Here is a 24,255-nt window from a genome sequence, read left to right as displayed (position 1 = left end):
TCTTTCTCTGCCTGAAAGAGTTAAATATCAGGTATGTAAGTGGCTGACTCAGTCCTGACTCAGACAGGAAGTGACTACAGTGTGACCCTCACTGATAAGAAATTCCATTTATAAAACACTTTCCTAGCAGAAAATGGCTTCTGAGAGCAAGAAAGAGGTGTAAAAAAAGTGGAATTTCTTATCAGTGAGGGTCACACTGAAGTCACTTCCTGTCTGAGTCAGGACTGAGTCAGCCACTTACATACCTGATATTTAACTCTTTCAGGCAGAGAAAGGAAAAAAGGAACACAGCATAGTTATTTGTGTGCTTGGCACTGTACATACACATGTCTATCTCATCATGTCACATGTTAGTTTGGGTATCCTTTAAAAGGGACTTAGAGCTGAAACCTTACAAAGATTTATACATAACTGCGGCGCCCTCCAGCCCCATCTGCTCCGATCGCTCCCACGCCGCCGTCTTTTTATGTGTGCAGCGTCAGTACCGAGTCCCGTCACTGACGTCAGTCGGGCCAGTCTACACCGGAGAAGTGCGCTCTTTGCGTATTTCTCCAGCAGCTGCTGGAGAGATACTTAGAGATCGCACTTCTCTTACGCCAGACTGGCACCGCCTGACGTTAGTGACGGGACCCGGTTCCCGAAGCTGTGGGCAGTGGAGGACGGAGGCGTGGGAGCGATTGGAGAAGATGGGGCTGGAGGACGCCCCAGGCATGTATTAAAATCTTTTAAAGTGTACCAGAGCTGCAACCTTACAAACAGAAGGTATGTGCCATGCACTGCTGAATCCAGATTAATGAATGTAAAAGTGCCCATTAATCATACAATTGTGATTGTACAATCTTACTGCTTCTATGTAATATGGGGGATTACCTAATGCAACATATAGTCACTCTGTTTACTCTGCTTCTACATAGATTTGCTAAGTTTGAACATTCAATATTGTTCCATTAGTGGGCACCTAATAGTGGGTATCCTAAATAATTAACTACATTCTACTGCATGTCACTACGGTGCCTCTTTGTTATAATCCGATCTTTGTGAATTGAATGAGCACATAAATGTTAGTGGAGGGTTGTGAAATGGATTACATTTATCCTTCTACAGAGAAATTACTGTTCAGAAGGGTTCAGCACATGGACAAGTCTAATGTTTATCTGGTGATAGTTGCTGACTCATGTATTTTGTGGGCTGGCTCTCCTGCAGTGATTGTGGAAACAGAGGATGTTCAATGGCAGTGCAGTGTTTTTCTCTCAGCCTCTGACCCAGTGTAGCCAACAGCTGCAAAAGCTAAAATTCTCTTCAACTTGCAGGAAGTACAGAAAATAAGTTGGCTTTCCACAGCTGATTGCCATTTTCTCAGACATTTTAGCACTGTCATTCATATTTTGCTTGCTGCTTTGTTAAACTTCATCTTAAAATTGACAAGGTTGATTTGGTCATAAACTTCAACACACTTCCCTCTGATGGTTATACCGCATGTTATTTCTGCATATGTTTATCAAGGAATTTTCTGTACTTGGGTATATATGTTATGCTGCTAAAGTCACATACAAACAGTGGACATCTGATGGCTAATACTATTTTGTGATGTTTTCGGCTGACAGTGATGTCTGTACAGGCATTGCTGCATCCCTGCTCGGTGGCTCGCAGTAATAGGTTAAGGCTCATACACACGTCCAACTTAATGCACAACCAACCACACAACATGATTGACCACACAACAAGTTGTTTTCCTGACAAAAACGTACACACGCCAACCAACTAAACAACCAACTCGCTTATATACTATGTGTGTATGCTAAAGGACAAACTGCACAACATGTCCGCATTCAGAAACAACAAAGTGGCTCAGAAGACTTGTACACACAGTCCAACCTGCATGATAGTTGGTCAGATTGATCCACCGGTTGGATTTGGCAAACAACCTGTTATCAGTTGGTCATCTCATCTAGTTATTTGTCAGCGGTACACACACCCAACTTATCTTCCAACGGACAAGTTTGGAAGATAGTTGGACAGATTGTTGTTATGCTGTGTACACACGTTGCGATTTCCTGCTCGATCTGCGGGATCGGACGATTATTTCCGACATGTTTGATCGGGTTTCGATCAATACAGCAGTCAATTTTGCATGTTAAGTATGCAAAATCGACGGCTGTATCGATCGAAACCCGATCGAACATGTCAGAAATAATCAATCGATCCCATGGATCAAGCGGGAAATCGCAACGTATGTACCCAGCATTAGGTGTGTATGAGCCTTTACAAACTGTTGGCCTAGAATAATTTTTCAATCAATGATTTTCTCTCCAAGAACTTCCCAGTTCTCCTTCCCCCGTGTGTGTGTGTGTGTGTGTGTGTGTGTCTGTCTGTCTGTCTGTCTGTCTGTCTGTCTGTCTGTCTGTCTGTCTGTCTGTCTGTGTGTGTGTGTGTGTGTGTGTGTGTGTGTGTGTGTGTGTGTCTGTGTGTACGTACCTTTATGCAGATATGCAGTGCCCAGGTAGTTGTGGATGAGAGATTTCTCATGATCTACTGGAATCACTACTCGGTCATCGTTTGTGAGGTAACCCCTAGCATTTTCTGGGGCTGCCCGACTCTCACTGCTCCTCAGATCTTCAGTGTGCAGCAGGTTTTCCTCGCTGTTCACCTCATTCAGATTTATTTATTTTTTTACTAAATGCACAAGATAATTCTACAATTTTTGTAGAATCATTCCGCTTAGGGGGAAGCTTTTTTTTATTTTTTTTGTGTGTGTCTTAGCTTTTGGTGAGTGACTATCATCAGCAGTAACTGAACATCCGCTGCAGCAATAGACCAATCTTAAACAGTGAGGACCTGTTTTTCATGCCATCTACTCCACAACTGCCTGAGCACCTGCTTCACTCTCCACTCACACTGCATGCAGTGCCTTTAAAAAAAGTTAATACGAGTCAATTAAGACGAAGGTACTCCTGATGAGAAGATACAGCCAGCAGCAGAAAAAGAAAAGCCAGTAGGTTGGTCAGCGATATCAAGCTTGACGCTGCAGTTCATACAGGCAATGCTAACCCACAGGCTCTCACGTTGTTCATGTGTGGTGGAGTCCAACCGGGCATAGGTGGGGGCAGGTCATCAGCATGAAATCTCTTGGGAATCTGCTTTATGATGCTGCCTCCTCAGATCACAAACGCCGCCACGTTACACCGGCAGCCACATGGGACGTGTGTATGCGGATTGCGGACAAATACCGGAGCTGTGGCGGACACTGACAGTTAAAGTATACTGCACAGGGGGGCAGCATTAGGGGGGACATCGCTGGTGATTCGTCGCATTTCTCACTCATACCGAAATTGGTTGCATCGTTGATGAGGCATGCTCTTTCCGGCAACGATTTACATATGATAATTTCTCAATTAAAGCTGAATTGTCGCAAATACGTTCTGTTTTAAAAGGCAAAATTATATTCAGTGTTGCTTAAAGAGTGCTTTTCGATCTTTCAGCCCCGCATACTTTCATAGTGGTTCTAGGTATTTTTTTTTTTTTAGAAATTCAATACGGTTTCTCTTATGGTGGCCATACATGGTACAATTTTTTCATCCAATCTTACCATTTCTATGTAATATAAGGGAACTTCCTAAGTTATCCTTTCACTATATTCACTTAATTTACCCTTATACTACATAGAAATGGTAAGATTGGATGAAAAAAATTGTACCATGTATGGCCACCATTTAGGGAGATTTTTTTTTCTCCTCCCTTCCTGTACCTGAAACCTCCATGGCATTGATATGGAGTGGTCCAAGTAACAGATAAAGGCATTACACATTCTGAGTATTTTAATTTGTCTTTACTCTATTTACAGTAGGTGGCTTTGCGGTATACTGAGTCTTTTCTCTTTATGTGTCTTCACGTCTGCTTTAAGTTTGCTGTGCTTCTTGTATTTCAGGTTTATTTTTTGTTTGTTAATAGGAAAATAGTGAGGTAATCAGCCCTAAGGGAATCCACCTTCTCACTGAAGCACTAGCGGGCCTTTCAGTCATACCCAGATTTACATTTACCTGAAAAGCAATTCTGAGGGGGTTATATTTCTAGGGCTTATGTTAAAAATTTGATTTTTGTTCCATGGCTTCTTAACCGCTTCTAATTTGTATTAATAGTTTATGTGGTGGGAATGACTGAGGGCTGAAAAGTAACTTATGTGCTGGGATGCATGGACTAAGAATAAGCTTGGCTGTCTTCCTCCAGCAGCCCCAGCCAATCCTGAGTTGATGTCTGAATAGGGAAGCTGTATTATAAAGCTATGTAGCTTTTTGTGTCCACATTATGTGTGAGCAGTGTGAGCTCTGCTGGTGTCCTGTATGACATTACTTCTAGCAAAGGAGCTGCAGTCGCAGCAGACTAGAGAAAAGATCACGATTTCCCACTGAGAGAGAAATAATAAACCTGCAGAAATATCCAGTCTAGTACCAGCCGGCCTTGGAGCCTGGAGGGAATGTCATTTTAAGGGGAATTATTTATCTAATCTCAGGGAAAAATGGCTGTGACTCCTAACCGCACAAACTGTAAAAAGGGGTTTTATACATACATGAGCGTAGTACTAGTAATAAAAAAATGGATGCAATATATTCCTATACTGACACTTAAGGCAAACCTGTCCTTTAAAAGGAGTATTTAGTGATAATATTGACTTTTTGATGCCCCTTTAGTCATTCAGGCAACAACAGCAAAATTAGATCTTTTGTATACTTGGTTTCAGAAAATACTTATAAATGACTATGTATTTATGTAGCACTGACACCAGTCCAGCACTTTACACCATATATCATCATAACGGTTTATGAATTTGGTGTATTTGAAAAGGATCCCAAGATCTGAGACCTATGGAAGCTGCCATATGGATTTCCTTTTAAGCAATACCAATTACCTGGCAGTGCTGCTAATCTTTCTGGGTGTGTCAAAAACCTGAGCGGTTTTTGCCTTTTTCATGATTGCTAACTCAGTAAAGGACCAGCCCTTAAAGCGTTGCTATCATATAAATCCGGCATAGCAGGGTCTGAACCCTCTAAAACAGTAATTATAGATTGACTGTGTACCTTGAAATGAATCAGAGCACTCAGTATATGATTTTATATAAAGAATTGTATTTTCTTATCATACAGCATATATACAAAATCTGAACGGTTCCAAGTAGTGTTTCCTTCTAACAGTATTCCATCTTATCAAGGCTTTATAGCCAAGCGATCATAAATCTTCCAAGTACATTCAAAAAAGAATATAACAGTTGTGTTATGTAGAATAAGATCAAAAGTAGTCTCATCTGTATCAATAGCTGTGTATATAATAGCTGTGTAAAATTTGTAGTAATCTTCTTAAAGAAATAGCATAAAAAATAGCTTCTAGAAAAACTTCTTGCTAACATCTTAACAAAACTTAATGCTGAAAAATTAATAACGTAAATCCCCAGAATATTAAGCATATTACCCCTTCTCTGTTATCTCTTCAGCATCTAGAACCATGTGTGGGAAGGTAGTTTCTGCCTCATGTGTCTTATCAGGAGATTGTTGGGCTTCTGCCAACTATGAGCTTTCAGCTTTTACTTGTATAGGGATTGGATGCAATATGGCTGCCTAATCTGGATTTCCCTGAATCCCAGGTTCTGATTGGCTAAAGCTTCCATGCGTCAATGCTTTATCATGTTTTGAATACTTAAATCATAATATTATTGTTTATAAATTCTGATCAGGTCATTTCTGACGCAGTTGATTAATAATGGACGTCACCAGCCATCTTGTCTGCTAGTTGACTTTTTTGCCCCAGACATTGATACTAAACAATGTCATTCATGACGCATTTCTGATAAAGTGTTCTCTGCTAATTAGGTTGGAATGTCTCGGTACTTTCCCAGACATAAGCTTGGTCAAATTGACACTAACACAGACCTGTGAGAGTCTTCAGCAATTTAGGGCTTATTGAAACATACAGGGCTTCTAATATACTTAATTAAATATAAAGCGTATTATATAATTCTTCTTAAAACAATTAATCATATAAGAAATAATTGCATATTAAATCTTAATAATATAAAATCATGTTCTATATATTTGCCTTTCTTATGAATAAATATAATAAGTTCAACCGGCAGATGTCAGCATTTCATCATGTAATAACAATCTGTATTAATAATATAAATTTTTATAAGACTATGAAACCGCCAGGTGGCATCATTGAATCATCTTTAATTGGGAAAACACCTTCTTTGTTTTATATTTTATAAAGCCTGTTCCCAAAACATCATGTGTTATCAGCTAGCTGAGACTAGAACACGTCAACAGTCCTCCAGAATCATAACAATCTCACGAGAATGTTTTACTGTCTCATCTATCACTGGTAGAATCCAGCTTTTAAATGTATTTCAAAGTATTAAATGATATTATATAGGGTTTAACAATAACGATTTCTTTCTTTAGAAGGACTGTATTGATTATTAATATTTAGATTAATAATATCGATGTGTAATAATTAAGAAAATGTACATATATAATTACTGCAGTAATGTAAGTTTTAACTTGTTCCCATTCTTTACACAGAAGCATCTTTCAAATGTCAAGGCCACAGACAAACGCACTAACATAAACAAGAATGTTCTGGCTTTTTGTAACTAGAATCATCCAATTATGAGTTTCACTTCTTGGAATATGCTGAGATGTCACAAAGCAATATTTTAAAAAAAAGTACTCTAACTTTACAGTTTACAATGAAATTTTGCATAGAACATTAAAACTTAAAACATACACATATGACAGCTTTTCCTGCATAAATAAAACAACTAGAATTCTGACAGGCGGTAGGGTCTAAATCACACAGCTGAAACAAGCATGCAGCTAATCTTGTCAGATTTGTCATAGACATCTGATCTGCATACTAGTTCAGGGTCTTTGGCTAAAAGTAATTAGAGGCAGAGAATCGGCAGGACAGACAGGCAATGTGCATTATTAAAGGAAATAAACATGTCAGCCTCCATATATCCCTCTCGCCTCGGGTTCCCTTAAAAATTGACAAAGAAGACCTAAATGCATGGATCTGTGGAACACATTCTTCCAGGAGAGTGTGATGAAATGTACGCTTTCAGTCAAAATATGTTTGGATAGTGTTTGTTTATTGCTAGCTGGAACCTGTTTTTAGGATATTACGCAAATTCTACCAAATGTAAATAAAGAGCACATGGCCAGTGGAAAGCAAGATTGTCCTGTGTTTGTTGAATACTGCTCTGAACAGAGCCCTAGTTCACCCACAGTTTTCATTATTAGTAGGCAATTTGGGAAAAGTCAGTAATGACTCAGAGATCCATTCAGAGAACAGAAGCCGATAGGGAGACTGTTCCTCAGTTAGTGGACCACTCCCACTCTCCCTGGGAAGAGCTATCACCTGCCCCAATGACCTCCTGCCTCTCTTGCATAGAGATCAAATAACTGCAGCTTAGCAGAGTTCCATCATCTCCCTATCCAGTGCCTCCCAGCTAGTGTACATTAAAGCATTTAACCCTTCCTACAACACCTCAGTATGTTTTTAAAATCAGTGTGTTCCTCTTATCTCCATGCAGTGTCTCCAGTAACAAACCATTTTCACTACCTTTATTTAACCCTTAAAAAACAAAAAACAAAAATAGTGGATGGCGTGTGCAAGTAGTGAAATGGTTTAACCCACCTAAGGGGACAGGGAGATAAATCTGTAGAGCTACATTGCTACAGTGCTGGCCGTGTGTGTGTGTGTGTGTGTGTGTGTGTGTGTGTGTGTGTGTGTGTGTCTGTGTGTGTGTGCGCGCGTCTGTGTGTGTGCGCGCGTCTGTGTGTGTGCGCGCGTCTGTGTGTGTGTGCGTCTGCGTCTACTATAAAACCAGTGCCAATTCAGCAATTTTTGATGTGATGTGAGGGATGCAAAACAATGCAATACAGGATGTTATTGCTGCAAAGTTAATGTTCTCATTCTGCAACATCCATATTTACCAAGAGAAAGCTTAGGGAATAGTGTTGTTTTTTTTTTTTTTTTTTGCTTAAAAAAATCCTCTGTCTGGAGATTTCACACGTAGCTCAGACAGATCGTTAGAGAGCATCAGCTAAACAGCCTGTTATCATATCACAGCATGCGTACATACAGCACATGGTTACTGAGCAGCCAGCCAGTTCACTAATCTGCACAGAAACCCTTTATCTAACGGATCAGTAATACTGTTGCTGAATTTAATGCATATGTCACACTGTGCTTACAGAAACTGTATCACACAAGCCTAGCTTGATAGTACACAATACATAATAGATAACAGCGAGTTATGTGTCATCTCTAGCTACATTTACATTGCGTCATGGATTTTACAATAGCCCTTACAACACTGTGTAACAGAGTGTTCAATATAGAGAATCAGTACAAACTAAATGTAGACTATTCCTGTTCATTTAGAAATGATTTTCTGACACTATCAACTTCTTTTTTTTTTTTTTTTTTCAAACAATAAACTTCCCCATGAGGAATGTTCATAATACAGTGTGCTGTTGTGGGGAGTGCCATTACTTACCTATGGAGGCTGCTCCTCAACCCCACTGTCTGTGCGTATTGGGGAATGTTCCCCAGGAAGTGTACTGGCAATTCAAAGTTCTGCCTTTGTAGCATGCTTCCAGTGCCTCTGTGTATGCTGGGAGATGCAGTCTGTACATGTGAGTACATCTCCTGCGGTATTTGGCTGCAGTAAAAAATGCAAATTTTAAAGTGGGAAATGTTTTTTTTTTTTTGCACTGAAACCATATATATTTGTCTGCAAGTTGAGAAATTTAGGACTGACTCAGTCCTAAGGGTTGCCTTATATTCAAGTCATTCCTACATTTTTCAACTGCAGGAGGGGAGGGCGTCTCCCTTTCCCTCCCCCTCCCTTGCTCACTCCCTCCCTCCCATTTCCTTCAGCACCAAACTGCCAGCTACTTTGAGCCCCCCTTCCATCCATTACTACCCAAAGGGGTGCCACCTCTCTTTATAAATGGTTAAAATACTTTATACAGTGCAGCCGTCAGCCCCTCCTGATCCCCAAGTGCAGCCGTTAACATTGCTGGATAGACTTGTATTTGAGTCATTTAAAAACTCTGTGTTAAAGTGGTCTGAAAGTCAGCATTTCTTCATTGCTCTAAAATATTTACAGCCTTAAACCTATTACCACAAAAAATGTGTAGCAACAGCATTTAAATAGTTGAACACAGCACTTTATTCTGCAGTGGAAAGCTCCTTCAACTTATTATCCACATCTGAAGAGGTGATAACATTATGTTTTGTTTACATTCCACTGTTGTTACATTCCTAGCTCTGCTGAAAAGAGCTCTTTCTGTTTTCGAGTATGCACACAGTTCAGAATAGCTCACCGGATAAGTTGGGCAAAGACAGTGGGGAACTGGGTAAATAGTGAGGGAGTTTCCCAGCTAAGGTCCATTGCTTTTGACCCAAGCTTTGGGCCAGTGTCAGACCAGTCTTGGTTTCATGCTAATAATGTGGACCAAGACTTGAGACTGATCCATATAATGGGAAACAAAAAGTTGGACATCATCCCGATCTTTGAAACTGGTCAACTGTCAATGTTTGGAAGCATTCAATTATCCAGTTTTTGGAATAGTCTGCTGCGAAAAGAAAAAAAACTATTAAACAAGATGTAAACATATTTGAGCAGTGGTTTTTGATGAAACGGAGGCCAATAGGGGCCCTATCAAAAATCTATAACCTACTTGGTTCAACCTCACACAGGGTCCCTCCACCTTACTGTGTCAGATGGGAAAGTGAGGAGGGGATAAAATTCTCCGAGATATGGGCTAGAATCTTTCAAGAGATCTGGTCCTTTTCTGAAACCCATTTACAACTCTCCCAATTCAAAGTAATTGCCAGATGGTATTTAACTCCTGTACGTATGGTGAAAATGGGTTTAAGGGTTAATGATACATGTTGGAAATGTAATAATGCTCAGGGTTCCTTGATCCATATGATTTGGGAATGTCAAATACTGAAAAAATTTTGGAAACAGCGGGAAGATTTTTTTCTCATAAATGGGTCCCCAACCCCCAAATTTGAGACCAATCTGATACTGTTTGGATTCAGGGACTCAGTTGTGTCTGGTCAGGATCGGGTAAGGTAACAACTCCTAAAACTGGGTATTGCTATAGCTAAAAGATTCATTATAAAAAAAATTGGAAGAACTTGAATCCTCCCTCTATGCATGAATGGATTGAGAAAATGGTGTCTCAATTGGGGGATGAAGAGGAAAGGGATAGGTATGAGGAAGTTAGTGGACTAACAGAACAGAATAAGAAAGGGGCGGTAAGACAACTTTGGGATGAGCTTTTTTTGCAGTTTCAAAAAGAAAAACCCTAGGGGTCTCAGTATATGGAGGAATATATGGATGGATGGACAGAATATGTTAGAGGGTGATTGGTGGGATATGGATGATACAAACTTGATTGAGAGGTCAAAAGGAAGTAGAGGATGGTTGATGTAGGGTGATAGGTCTTTTTTATTTTATTTTTTTTAGGTGTGTAATATTATGGAATGCAAACTACGCAGCTATAAATTGTGGTGGTAGTAATATATCTGAATATTGTATATGTATTTTAAGTGTCTTATACTTATGTTACAAATATTATTTGGTAAATAACGCAAACCATGATGCTAAAACTTCCCAACAATTGGAGAGGTTTGATGAAGCCAAGCTTAGAGTTGGGATAAAGCGTTGCTAACGCAGCTGAGTGTTTGCGTGGGAAAAAAAAGAAGAGCTCACCAGAAGATTTTAAAATATAACAAAATCGGCAATGAATAAAATACAATGGCAGCTTTCAGAGCAGATAAACTGTACTTTGGGAACTTGTCATTTGTAAATGGACAATATTACTTTTGCACAAAAGCAAATATGGTAACTGAGTGGGTAAGAAAAAGTAGGAAAACATTTTTATTGAATGTTTTTTTCCCTCTTTAGGAGGGTCAAATATTGAGGTAGACTCATACATGAGGTCGACTTATATTCGAGTATGTACACAAAGTGTGAACCCTACCGTAGAGTCTGTGGTATGAGAGCAGACTTTTGGGATTTAACCAAACAAGGGATAATTTAGGTAATGTGGGCTGTTACTTATTTTAGATAACTGTTGTTGGCTTTACAATTAGCTGTGAGGACAGCAGAGAGTCAGGAACAGGCATCAGTTACAATGCAACAGGGAAATGTGAGTTGGCCTGTAGGGAAGGATTGTGGACTTCAACCTCTCGGTTTGCAGTCCACTGCACAGATCACGCATAAAATGCAGGACAGGAACTTGTGTGTACAGTCAGGAAAATGACAGGAACCTGACTGTTTGCGAATTAGGCTTCAATGTCAAGCAAAGCAACAAAACCAATTCATGTTCACTATCGGAAACCGAATCAAACAGGAGTTTACATCAACACAAATGAAGTACACGTAGAGACGTTTTTAATTTTACCATCCACTGAGATACAGCAGTGCAATCTAATCCCTTTATTATTTCTCTCTGAACCAGAACCTTACAATTGTCCTCCATGTTGTGCTCATTGCTTGTGGTCTTAACAATAATCACTTGTCTAATTGATTATTCTTTTTTTTATCTTACAGAGCAACATTTCAGTGACATTGTGGCAGGAGAGGAATTTCTCAATCTGGGAATAGAACAAGTGTGTAGTTTGATTGCCAGTGATAAACTTACTGTGCTGTCAGAGGAAAAGGTATGTGCTACTTCGACCGCACATTACAGCAATGAATAAATCTCTCTTAGTATACAGGAATATCAATACACACATGGATCCTGACAGTGAAAATACGCTAATGTAATGTCCTGTGCATAAACCACATTGGAAAGCTACATATAAAGGCTTGCTGGTTACCATTTCCATTTAGCTTTTGATCAATATTACAATCCATGTTCTGAAAAAGTATTTTCCTAAAGACCAACTTTGTGGATCAGTCTTTAGGTTAGTTTTAGCCCTTGATATTGATTGCAAATGTTTAAATCCACGTCAGTGTACTATTGATTCGAAATTTTGTCTGCTAGAATGTCTAATTGAGCAAAAAAAATAATTAAAAAATTGTAGTGTATAGCCAGCTTTACTCTATGCTTAAAGAGACACTGAAGCGAAAAAAAAAAAAAAATGAAGATATAATGAGTTGGTTGTGTAGTACTGATAATTACTCACTAAGTAGCAAAGAAAATATTCTCATATTTTTATATTCAATTATATAGTTTGTTTGTTTGTTTTTTTTTATAACATTGCATCATTCTCTAATATTTGCAGTTTACGCGCCACTGAGCATGCTAAATGATTTTACATAGCAGGCTAGTGAACTTTTGAACTGTCCTCTGCAGAAGAAAAAAACAATAGTGACTGACACTTGAGATTATAAGCTTCAGTAAACAGAGCACTCTGCGACTTTGAAAGTGGTGGAGCTCAATGGCTCTTTTGCATAGATAACTGGAGTTTTTTAACTTTTCCTGTACTGGAAACAATATTAGACTTCTGTCTCTGCTCCGAATGTTTTATTTTTTAGCTGTACTACACGTACAAATCATTATATCCAATTTTTTTTTCGCTTCAGTGTCTCTTTAAGTTACGTACACCCGTGAGAATACAAAACTCATTTTGTAAGCTCTACATAGATTTTATACTGACAAACTGCAAACATGGCATATTGTTTGAAATTTTTGGTAAGTAACTATGCCTTACCTCGCCAATAATAATTGCATAGATTTTTCTGCGATTGGGATTGTTATGCATTTTTTCCTGCAAATTTGCTGCAATTTCATTTTTCATGCAAAAGTGAGTTGGATGCTCACTCAAGATGAATTTAAAGAAAAGTATTTACCATGGTACCAGGCTTCAGACATAGGAAAAGGTGTTACAAGCACAGTACATTTAATGTGAGGGTGCCAAATCATTTTGTAGTTTTTTTTTTTTTTTATTATTCACCATATACAGTTTCATCTCACTTTAACCATTTAAAGGACTTTGTTCCGATTCATTCATCTCCCCACTATGTGTTTGAAATTAGTGATGGATGTAAAACTGAAAAAAAATGCAACTTTATTTCCAAATAAAATCTTGTCACTGTACATTGTACTAGGGAAATAATTTTAACGTTGCAATAACCGAGACAAATGGGCAAATAAAATGTGTGGCTTTTATCCACAGTTTTTTACATTTTATTTGAAAACTATAATGGCTGAAAACTAAGAAATAATGAATTTTTTCCATTTCTTTTCCTCTTATTATTCCCATTTAAGTATAAAATAATACTTAACATATTGTACCATACAAAGAAAGCCTAATTGGTGGCAAAAAGAAAACAAGGTATAGATCATTTTGTTGGGATAAGTAGTTATAAAGTTATTTGTGAATGAATGGGAGGAGCGCTGAAATGTGAAATTTCCTCTCATCCATAAGGTGAAAACAACCTGTGGGCTGAAATGGTTAAAGTGTACCCAAGCCATACCTCGGAGTGCAATAGCCGACTGAGCCTATCCGTGCATGCGCAATAAGCTGGAGCCGCGGGCTCCATGCTATTGCACATGCTCGGGTGAGCTTACGCGGCCATGATAGAGGAAGAGGAGCTGTGCGGCCCCGATGTGTAGGGGGGCCACACTCGGCAACGGGCGGCTTCCGACCACCAAGGGAAGCCTCAATACATTCCTGAAGCTTTTTTGCCCTGTTTTTAAAAAGCATTAAGGGTTTACATTGATACTACTGACTTTTAATTATTTCTGTTGCATTCTTACTGTACTGTATCTTTTTTGTTGCCTTTTATTAAGGTTTTTGAAGCGGTTATTGCTTGGGTTAACCACGACAAAGATGTGCGTCAGGAACATATGTCACATCTGATGGAACATGTGCGTCTTCCGTTACTTTCCAGGGATTATTTAGTACAGGTAAGACCTGGATACACCATACACTGAGGCTGCAGCAGCTTTCTTTGTTCCCTGTACACAGCGACTTCTGGAGCACTGCACTGCTGTACAGAAATACATTTCATGCTTCTGGGGGCTGCAATGTGTTGGAGGGCAACGAGCACAAGCCAGGCTCCTGCAGAGGTCAGTGGTGAGATCCTGGCTGTCCACTTGGAAGGACAGTCACCATTGCCACAGATTCTGGTGAGCATTTCCTCTCTGATTGGGGGAGCTTAAGGCCGGTTTCATACTGAATTTCTGCAGGTGTGGTGCGGCCCAGAAAACAGCCTTTGGGGATTACCGCGTTAGTGCGCGGTGATCCCTATCTGGCAGCAGGCCAAGCACGAAGTGACGCTCACTTAAAATGTTGTATGAATGCCATTGGGGGTGAGTAGTGTTTAGTATAAGTGGGACCTCAGCAAGTAGGACATGAGGTGATCTACAATAGTGAAATGAGTACAGTACCATTATTCTAGTCAGAGTTCAGCAACTTTGACGAACAGTTCACATGCATTTCTTGTGTATGCAGAAACTGGTGTTTACAGTTGTAGTGTGAAAACTGCGTAAGCTACCCTAGCAACAGAATTATGTACTAGGTAAGCTTGCTCTTTATAGCTTGGATAGAGTGCTTTTAGACAGCAACCAGAAGGAGACATTCTAACATCAGCCATAGGCACCTCTAACATAAAAAAACAGTGCTGCTAAAAATACTGAATTGAACTTGAACATTGCTTTGCATATGTTAATTGGTTTCCACACAGCTTCTCCCTGCTGTGTGTTTGTCTGACTCTTCTAGGGACATAATGCTTGGGAATACACGGCTCGAATTTGAGCCATTAAGATGGGCTCGCTAGATATTTTCCGACATGTCCGATCACCGTTTGATCGTCTTGCCACTTGATTTCTCATTGAAGTGGATTGAAAAATGATTTAAAAAAACGAGCGCAAGATAAGAGAATTGAGTGGGCAAAATGATTGGGCGCAGAATCGAGCGCCAGAATCGACCAGTGTATTCCCAGCCTTAGATTGGAACAATCTACAAGGCAGTGACTGACACAAATGGCTCAATATTTACACATAGGTCTGCACACCTTAATAAATAGCAATAATTGTATGGCTCGCAACAAGGAGTGTCAAGTCTGTAAAACAGGCTCTATGGCCTTATAGTACCAGTATATACAAAAATGACTCGCACACCAGCCCAAAATGGATGCAAAAGATCATTGTATTCAGAGTTCATAAAAGTTATATCATCAAAAAATTGACAAAAGTTTTAAACACCTAAGCACACATCACAGTGAGTGAAAATAGCAGTAGATATGTACAGGGAATCACATGTCACAAACAAACTTAGGCCACAAGCAAAGAAATAAACTGAACAACAAACAGTGCCCAATGCAATGGATCACGACATGGACCCCCAAATACAATTAAAATATACCCTGACAGCGCGCCGTTTCGGAAATAGTCCTTCGTCAGAGAGTATATATAAATGGTGACCTTCCGGCTGCTGTATCTACAGTACTTGCTACTAACACTGCTACAAGTACCTGATCGTTAATTAGCCGCCCGCTCTGGACATCTGGGCCGACCCATCTGACGCATAGGAGACTTAACGATCAGGTACTTATAGCAGTGTTAGTAGCAAATAGATACAGCAGCCGGAAGATCACCATTTGTTGTTCAGTTTATTTCTTTGCTTGTGACCTAAGTTTGTTTGTGACATGTGATTCCCTGTACATATCTACTGCTATTTTCACTCACTGTGATGTGTGCTTATGTGTTTAAAACTTTTGTCAATTTTCTGATGCTATAACTTTTATGAACTCTGAATACAATGATCTTTTGCATCCATTTTGGGCTGGTGTGCGAGTCATTTTTGTATATACTGACACAAATGGCTCGCCATGCTTTGTAAATGTCTGCATAAAGCACAGTCAGGCACTACATAATATTATTTGCAAAAAAGTAAAATGCATCATTATAGAAAAAAAACTGCCACAAAATAATCACCAGCCTTGCCCTCCTACTTACAGTAGGTAGTAGAAATCTGACAGAAGTGACAGGTTTTGGACTTGTCTATTTCTTCATAGGGCATTCTCAGCAAGGATTTTATTATTTATAAAGATATTCCCTAAAAAGGTTTTAAAGAGACACTGAAGTGGAAAAAAAATTGATATAATGAATTGGTTGTGTAGTACGGATAATTATTAGAACATTAGTAGCAAAAAAATTCTCATTTTTATATTCAGTTATACAGCTTTTTTTTTATAACATTGCATCATTCTCTAATATTTGCAGTTTACACACTACTCAGCATTCTAAATGTTTTTTACAGAACAGGCAGTTAACTTTTGACCTGTCCTGAACTGTTCTCTGCAAAAGAAAAAACAATACAGTTAAGATAACAGCCTTCAGAACACAGAGCTCTCTGCAACTTTGAAAGTGGTGGAGCTCAATGGCAATTTGCATAGATACAACTGGAGTTTCTTAACTCTTCCTGTACTGGAAACAATATTAGACTTGTGTCTCTGCCCCTAATGCGTTATTTCTTACTACACAAATCATTATATCATAATTTTTTTTTCACTTCAGTGTCTTTAAACAATGATGCTGGCCAGCTTCCCTGCTCGCTATACAGTTTTTTAGCAGTTGGACAGAGCAAATGCCATTCACTAAGTGCTCTTGAAAATAAATAAATCCCTGAGAATGCCCTCTTCAGCTGGACTAGTCCAAATCCTGTCACTTCTGTCAGATTTCTACTACCTACTGTAAGTGACAGCAACATAGGAGAAAAGTAATTTGACTCATTTTACTCTGGAAAAAAAAAACGTACTTCTTGTTTGTATATGTTTGCACATATTTTAAATTTTACAATTTTTCGCCATAATGCCCCTTTAAAGGAGTCATCAGGGAAAGTATAGTAAAATGAGTGGTACTTACTGGGGGCTTCCTCCAGCTCCAAGCTCCCAGGATGTCCGTCGCCACAGCTCTGCGCTCAGCCGTTCGCCGCTGGTCCGTCCCGGACCCCGGTGATGACGTCAGAGCGACCTCCAGGTCGCTCTGTACTGCGCCTGCGTGAGCGGCGCTGTCAATCACTGCCACGTGGGCCGGAGCGGACTGCGCAGGTGCAGTAGTTCTACGCTTGCGCAGTCTGCTCCGGCCCACGTGGCGGTGATTGACAGCGCCACTCACGCAGGCGCAGTACAGAGCGACCTGGAGATCGCTCTGACGTCATCGCCGGGGACCGGGATGGACCTGGGGGGACGGCTGCGGGCAGAGCTGCGGTGAGGGACATCCTGGGAGCTGGAGGAAGCCCCTGGTAAGTACCACTCATTTTACTATACTATCCCTGATGACTCCTTTAAGGCCTTAGGCCCACTAGAGTGCTTTCAGCAGTGGCAATTCCAAAATCGGGTAATGGGCCAAACTCTAAAAACCTAGTCTAAGTCATGGGCGGAATTGTTTATTAGGATTTATAATTTATTGAACGGTCCCAAACTTTGGCAGAACTAAAGCAACTGTGAGCAGGGCCGGTTCTCTCATGAAGCAAGGTGAAATATGACGCAGAGATTACAGGGGCAGCATGTTTGTACTGTGTTTACACTAACAGCGTGCAGTCAGAGTAGGAGAAGCGAGAGCAGAGCGAGTTGAAGAGGTTATCACTGGGGGAAAAGCAGCTTGTTGTGCTGTGTGAGGAGTCTGACAATGAGTGAGAAGGGGGAAGGCAGGAGAGCAGCAGTGTTTCATTTGGCTTGCACAGCAGAAGACAGGAGATGGCTCTGCTGTCCTGACTGAGGAGGAATGGAGTGGCTGAGGGTGAGCCGTTTGTTTGTCACAGACTCACAGCCAGCCAGGGTGCTATTGTGTTGAGCTGCAGCATGTCATGCGAGAACATTAAATTAAGCAGTAAATTACCAGGTGCTGTGCGATCATTCCAAATGGGGAAGGGGGGGGGGGGGGGGGGAGTTTGGGAGGGGTGCATCCTCACAATTTTGCTTCAGGCAGAAAAAAGTCTAGAAACGGCCCTGACTGTGAGGGGCCCTCTCCTCTCTTTGATCCTCCCCCTTCTGGAGAGTAGGGTAGTATTCCTCTACGTGGAGAGATGGTGTCATGGGGAATGGTGTAGTTTACCTGCCACTGAATCCGAGGAGGGGCCCATACACTTATTTAACCCCAACGGGGTGGGGGGTTGTGTGAAAGATCCTGCGGGTCGTTGCTGTACCCTTGCTAAAACTGACAACTCAACTAGAAACACCGTCACTGATGCTCTACTCTGGGTGGGAAGGTAGCGTGTCGTCATCCTTTTTATTGCTTATATTTGAAGCTCGTGGAGGGCCACATAAAATGTCAAGGAGGGCCTTTAGTTTGACACCTGTGTGCTAGAGTAATGAAAGTCAATGGATGTGATCCAGCAGTGGGGATTGTGATTTTCATGAATCGCAGTGCCTGCAGCATTTTTGGAGCATTACTGCTTCAATACAAAATATAGGATCACTGCAAAATCGCTTTTCAATCACTGTACAAAGCAATTTTGCTGCACATCTATTACCCAGAACCACTTGCTGCACCCATAAAGCCTTGCGCAAATGGAAATTGAAAATCAAAATCGTTATACAAATCATCAGCACTAAATTTAAAAACTCTTCAATATTGCCAGAAATCTCTCTGGAAAACGCTGCAAAATGACTACACAAGTCTTTAAGTGATTTTGATTTGTGATGATTTAATCGATATACTGTATGAAATTAGAGATTACAGTAATCATTAAGGAAGAACCTTGGCATAGCACCTAATGTGTACTTGTACAACAAGCTTGTATTAATATTCCGGCGAAAACTAACATGAGCATTGTGCTCACTTCTGCAGCAGCTTGTGATGTTGTCCAAGTGCAGAAAGCGGATTATGACAATTGTTGCTAGGCAGGTTTGGCTTGTCTGGGGAGTCATGTAAGACCTTTTATGTAGTAGTTGTTGTTTTTCATGGACATTTTACAAGGAACACTGTGAAGCATCAAATACATTAGAGATCTGTAAGTGTGTACAAGCGCGTCCCTGACATATTCCTGCCGTTTACCGCTGCAGCAGAGAGTGGTACCTTCAGCTGGTTTCTCTGCCGTCTGCTTTCCATCAAAGCACAGCACGCCCACACAGTGCTTAGCATTCCTGTTTTCTTTTCCCGTAATACTGCAGTAAAAACGGATCATTTTTATGTCAAGTGAGGCCCAGATCCACGCTTTGAACATGTGTGAGGTTGCTGGCCTCTTTCCCTGAAGCCTGGTTTTGTATTGTCTGATTTCAGTACAAGTGACCGCTATTAGACACAGGAAACAGAACAAAACGATTGAAGTTACTTTTCCTAATCCAGCTATAAAGCACTTCCCTCCGCTTTTGCAAATATATCCCTTTGCAAAACACGGATGTTCTGTGTTTAAAGCATGGTTCTAAGCACCGCCCCCACCGATGCCTAAACTTAACCCTCCCTTACCCCCCCCCCAGCCATGATCCCTAACCACCCTCCACTGCAAACTCACCAATTCCCGCGCTTAGGGAATTGCCCGCTATATGTAACCGCCTGCTATGCAAACATGGGCTCTTGGTGCCTTTAAATTTCCTGCTTCCCTCTACAGGACATCTCTACTAACATTCAGGTCTGAATTGCATAGTTATAAATTACCCCCGCCAAAGGTAACTGTGACGGGAGAACTACTTTTGCTGCATTGTGGGTTTGTTTCATGGGAATGTATTTTTATGTACAGCTGAAAGATAGTTGCTGTAAACATGTCAGTTTTAGTATAAATTGGAGTAGGTGCATAAAGAATTCAGATTCTCTGCTGTACAGAGTTGAGGACCCTAAGCCTGCACAGACTGAAGTGCTTCAATTATCTAGAAAGAAGTCCACAGCCAAGTGATCCTACCACCATTTATTGAACAAAAACCCAAATACTGTATAGCTGACAGGTGTGACAAATGCATTTTGCACCCTCTAGTGCTTACTAGTGGGTATGTCAGTGTTTGTCAGTGTAATTCTGCTTTACGTGTTTAGTTGATGTCGGCAGTCTAGAAGATGATCTGGGCAGCCACAGGACCATCTGCAGGTTTCACACTACTGAGGTAAGTATCCAGAATTTAACTCCTTTAAAGTCACAAGTTTGTTTTAAGTAGAGAATGTACCCCTTTTTATTTATTTATTATATACAGTTACTGAATGCTGCACAGAAAAGGTCTGTCCTTTGGTTTGCTTAGTCATGTCATCTTCCCTTGTTGTATTTACTGCTTTCTTAAAGGAGTACTGAAGTAAGAGGTATACGGAGGCTGCCATATTTATTTCCTTTTAATCCATACCAGTTGCCTGGCAGCCCTGCTGGTCAATTTCTCTGCAGTAGTATCTGAATAACACCAGAAGCAAGCATGCAGCTAGTATTGTCAGATCTGACTTTTAAGTCTGAAACACCTGAACTGCTGCATGCATGTTCAGGGGCTATGGCTAATAGTATTAGAGGCAGAGGATCAGCAGGGCTGCCAGGCAACTGGTATTGCTTAAAGTGGACCCAAATTAAAAATTCAAGATTTCAGAAATAAAATCTATTTTCTAAATTATAATAATAAATAGTAGCCTTTTTTCAGCTGCATGATGACAAATATAAAATATTTTACATTTATTGGAGAAACCCCTCCCTTCCTTTCATATTGCCGGGACAGAATCCGGCAAACTGGTGGAGTAGGTGGTGTCCGGCAAAGGAGAAATTGCTAATGGCTGCCACCTGTATAATCCTAGTTGTGAAAAGAAAAGGCTGAAAAGTATGCACTGAAATGCTCATAGGCTTGAAGGATTGTTTATTTATCTTTGTATGTATCAGAGTGGTGCAACTAAATATTTTGAATTAAAACAAGGTTTGGGTCTGCTTTAAAAGGAAATAAACATGGCAGCCTCCATATACCTCTCCAGTTCCCCTTTAAAGCCCATACCACCAGAGGATTTTCACCTGGAACTGTTGACGAACGACCATTTGCACAATATCATGTAACCTCTTTTAATGAAATTTCGTTAAACAATGTTCAGCGATGGTGGATTGCACGCGATAATTGTTCGCTTTGACCGACCATCATGACCGTTCTAATCATTGACCCCCATGCTAAAATACAGCAATCATCCTTCATCATGTTCGTTCTACATGCACACGGTTGCTCACACGGTATGCGATTGCAGAAGATTGATCAGATCAGGAACAATCGTTTGAATCTCCCGATCCATCTTTTGCGGTCTTTATGGTGGGTATTCAGCTTCAGGCTTCCATTCCCTGTGACCACGCTGGTTGTTTGTTACACATCCACTTCTGCCCATGTCGTCCGGTATTATGACTGTACAGCAGCGTGTGCAAATTTAATAGCTGATCATACGAGTGCAGTAAAAGAGTTTTTAAACAAACTGAAGTACAAAACTTTTACATTTTTAAATTTCACATGAGTAAAAGGTGAAGGGTTGGTTCACACTATGCTGCGGTGACATCGTATCTGTATAATACTTAGGAGTTGAGGCACCCCACACTATGGCAAGGCATTTGCTGTCCAGAAATTTTGCACAAGATCGAGTTTGTGCTTTTGCAGAAATACAGAGCACTAACGCAGACATGGGGCTCTATTCACAAAGGGCAGGTCGGTAAAATAATTGTCTTTGGTAAAATACCTCATTCGGTATTTTACACTTTTTTTTTTTTCCAAATTCACTAAAATTTTCCCTCATGAGGCAGAAGTTCAGTAATTTACCGAACAAACATGCCTCAATTCACTAAGCCCTGCTCGGTAAGTGTCACTTATCAGCATGAAGCAGGGCAGCAGGCAGGCAGGGGAGCTGTGTTGTATCACTAGGAGGTTTTCTGTCATGTGCATTCCAGTCATCCCTTTAGATGTGCTGCAGCCACCAGGGGGAGCTCTTCTGTATGCTAGACTGCAGATTTACACATCTAAAGGGATGCAGGAAAGCCCTCATAATTGTCAGCTTCCTCTGCTTTGATACACTGAAAGACCCACCTGATACCCCATTGCATCAAATCAGAGTGAGAAGCAGGGCTGTGTGGCTCTCCCTATTGGCTGTCTGGCTCTCCCTAAAGGCTTTCTGTCGAATCCACTGCACAGAGACAGCATGGGGAGAAAGAGTTATCGGCTGCTGTGAGCTGGAGAAAAATATGAACACTTTTGCCCGGTAATTGAAATGCGGAATCTTTGTAAATTGCAGTTTCTTGACATTTCTTGAGGCAATTACCGCATAAGTCAGTAATTTACCTCACTAAATCGGTAATGTTTGTTTTCTGTGCGGTGATGGGTGTAGTGAATTAGCATGTAGGAAGGTGATCGATAAAATTAGCTGTTTTCAGCATTACCGAATGTGGTAATGCTTTGTGAAAAGAGCCCATGGTGGACATATGGGAATGGGTCCATGTTTTCCCATAGGAAAGTAAGGGGTCCACTGCCATATGCTCTGTGAAGTGGTCTGGCAAAGGATCTGCCATGGCCTTTACAAACATTGATTTCTCCTTACTAAACAGTGAAATATGGGCAAAATAAAATGGCACAGGCCTTTTGCCTTTTTAATAAAAAATAAAAATCAGCACCCTTTATTAATGAAGCTCTGGTCTCCAGTGTTGGATGAGATGTGTTCTGCGATTCCTGCAAACAGCCAAGCTAAGGAGAATGGCACAAGCTCTTGAAAGGAAGTAGGAATGTAGTTCTGGACTGCTGTTGTAGGAATGTAGTGCTGGACTCCAGAGGCGTATCTAGAGGGGTGCAGGCATGGCCTGTGCCATGGGCGCCACAGCACCATGGGGCGCCATGCCTGCTTCGGTACTGCACTGCCGTGCCTCCCATCACTCATACCTATCAGATCAGATTAATTATGTTAACTGGGGAACATGTAGGGGCCCACTTGGGTTAGTGTTAGAAAAGAGGGTAGAAAGGGAATAAGAAGAGATATTTCCTAAAAAGTAACTTCAGCAATATCCTGAGCCCAAAAACACAAACAATCATAACAAATATACGCGAGAAAGGATACTGTTTTTAGAGGGGGGAGGCGCAATTTCAGAGTTTGCCATAGGCTCTATATTACCCAGATACGCCCCTGCTGGACTCTGCTGTTGTCTGAAAAAATATTTTGGCTTGGTTTAGGCAGCTGTTGCAATCCGGGGCTTGTGTCAATGAAAGGATGTAATGAAATATTTAGTTGGTCTGTACATAAGACTTCTTTTTCAGTGCCCAAATATAAAAATCATTTGTGTCATCTTTTACGTGTGTGTGTGTGTGTGCGTGCGTGCGTGCGTGCGTGCGTGTAGTGTGTGTGTGACTGCAACAATGTAATCTTGACATCAGAGCAGCGCCACCAATACTTATGAGTTTCATTACTGTCACTGTTGCTTTATGTACCTTTCTTTGCAATATAAAGGCACTCAGTCTTTCAGGAATCCATATTCTGTGACGTGTGTGTGTGTGTGCAGAGATCTGCATTCTGCTCATATGACTTATACTGCCTGCAAACATCACATGTGAATAGATTAGCACAGGACGTGCCCAGCATAATCAGTGACACGTGACCCTGTAGTGAGAGGGATATGGAGGCTGCGATATTTACTGTATGTCCTTTAAAAGAATTGCCTGTCTATCCTGCTGATCATTTTGGTTTCTGTAATGTCTGGACTAAACACCTGAAACAAGCATGCAGCTTACTTGTTCTGGGTCTGTAACTTAGGGGCCAGTGCACACCAGAAGCCTCTAGCAGATCTGCAAAACACTACAGGTTTTTGAAGCAGATTTTCAGAGCGATTCTAGGCATGTTTAGAGAGATTTTCTAAACATGGCCAGCGTTTTTTGGAGCGTTTTTGTGTAGCAGATTTTATATATTGTTACAGTAAAACTGAACAGCTTCTGTAACGAGAACGCTTGGAAAACCGTTCTGATCTAGCGTTTTTCAGAGCAGTTTCCACTTTCCTACACTTTACATTGAGGCAGAAACGCCTCAGAAACCTCAAAAATGCAGCAGGACCCGAGTTTGCATTTGGGAGAAAAACGAGCCGCTATGGTGTGCACCATTCAATTGAAATACATTAGCCAAGTAGTTTTCCACCAGCAAGCATTTTAAAAGATGCTCAGAACTGCTCTTGATGTGCACCAGCCCTCAGTGTTGGATGCAAAGAATCCACAGAACCGCTAGGAAATATCCATGTTTTCAAAATAGATAAACATGGCCGCTTCAATACATCTTTCACTACATGGTCACTTTAAATGATCATCCTACATCATACAATTCAATGCAGTGTTCT

The 24,255-nt window shown here is 40.7% G+C and overlaps 1 protein-coding gene across 2 annotated transcripts in view; it reads left to right on the top strand.

Moving 5' to 3' along the window:
* KLHL2 (kelch like family member 2) overlaps window positions 1-24,255 on the top strand; it is a 187,266-nt gene that overhangs the window by 97,332 nt on the left and 65,679 nt on the right. For both annotated transcript variants that reach the window (XM_068278835.1, XM_068278836.1), the window contains 2 exons: window positions 11,624-11,733; window positions 13,812-13,928. In XM_068278835.1, the coding sequence (XP_068134936.1) occupies window positions 11,624-11,733; window positions 13,812-13,928 (227 nt within the window). The remainder of the gene's footprint in view (window positions 1-11,623; window positions 11,734-13,811; window positions 13,929-24,255) is intronic.

This window comes from Hyperolius riggenbachi, chromosome 1 (genome assembly GCF_040937935.1).
Source record: "Hyperolius riggenbachi isolate aHypRig1 chromosome 1, aHypRig1.pri, whole genome shotgun sequence".
NCBI classification, from domain to species: Eukaryota; Metazoa; Chordata; class Amphibia; order Anura; family Hyperoliidae; genus Hyperolius; species Hyperolius riggenbachi.
Note: the sequence above shows the minus strand (reverse complement) of the source record. Positions and strands in the feature narration are given on the sequence as shown.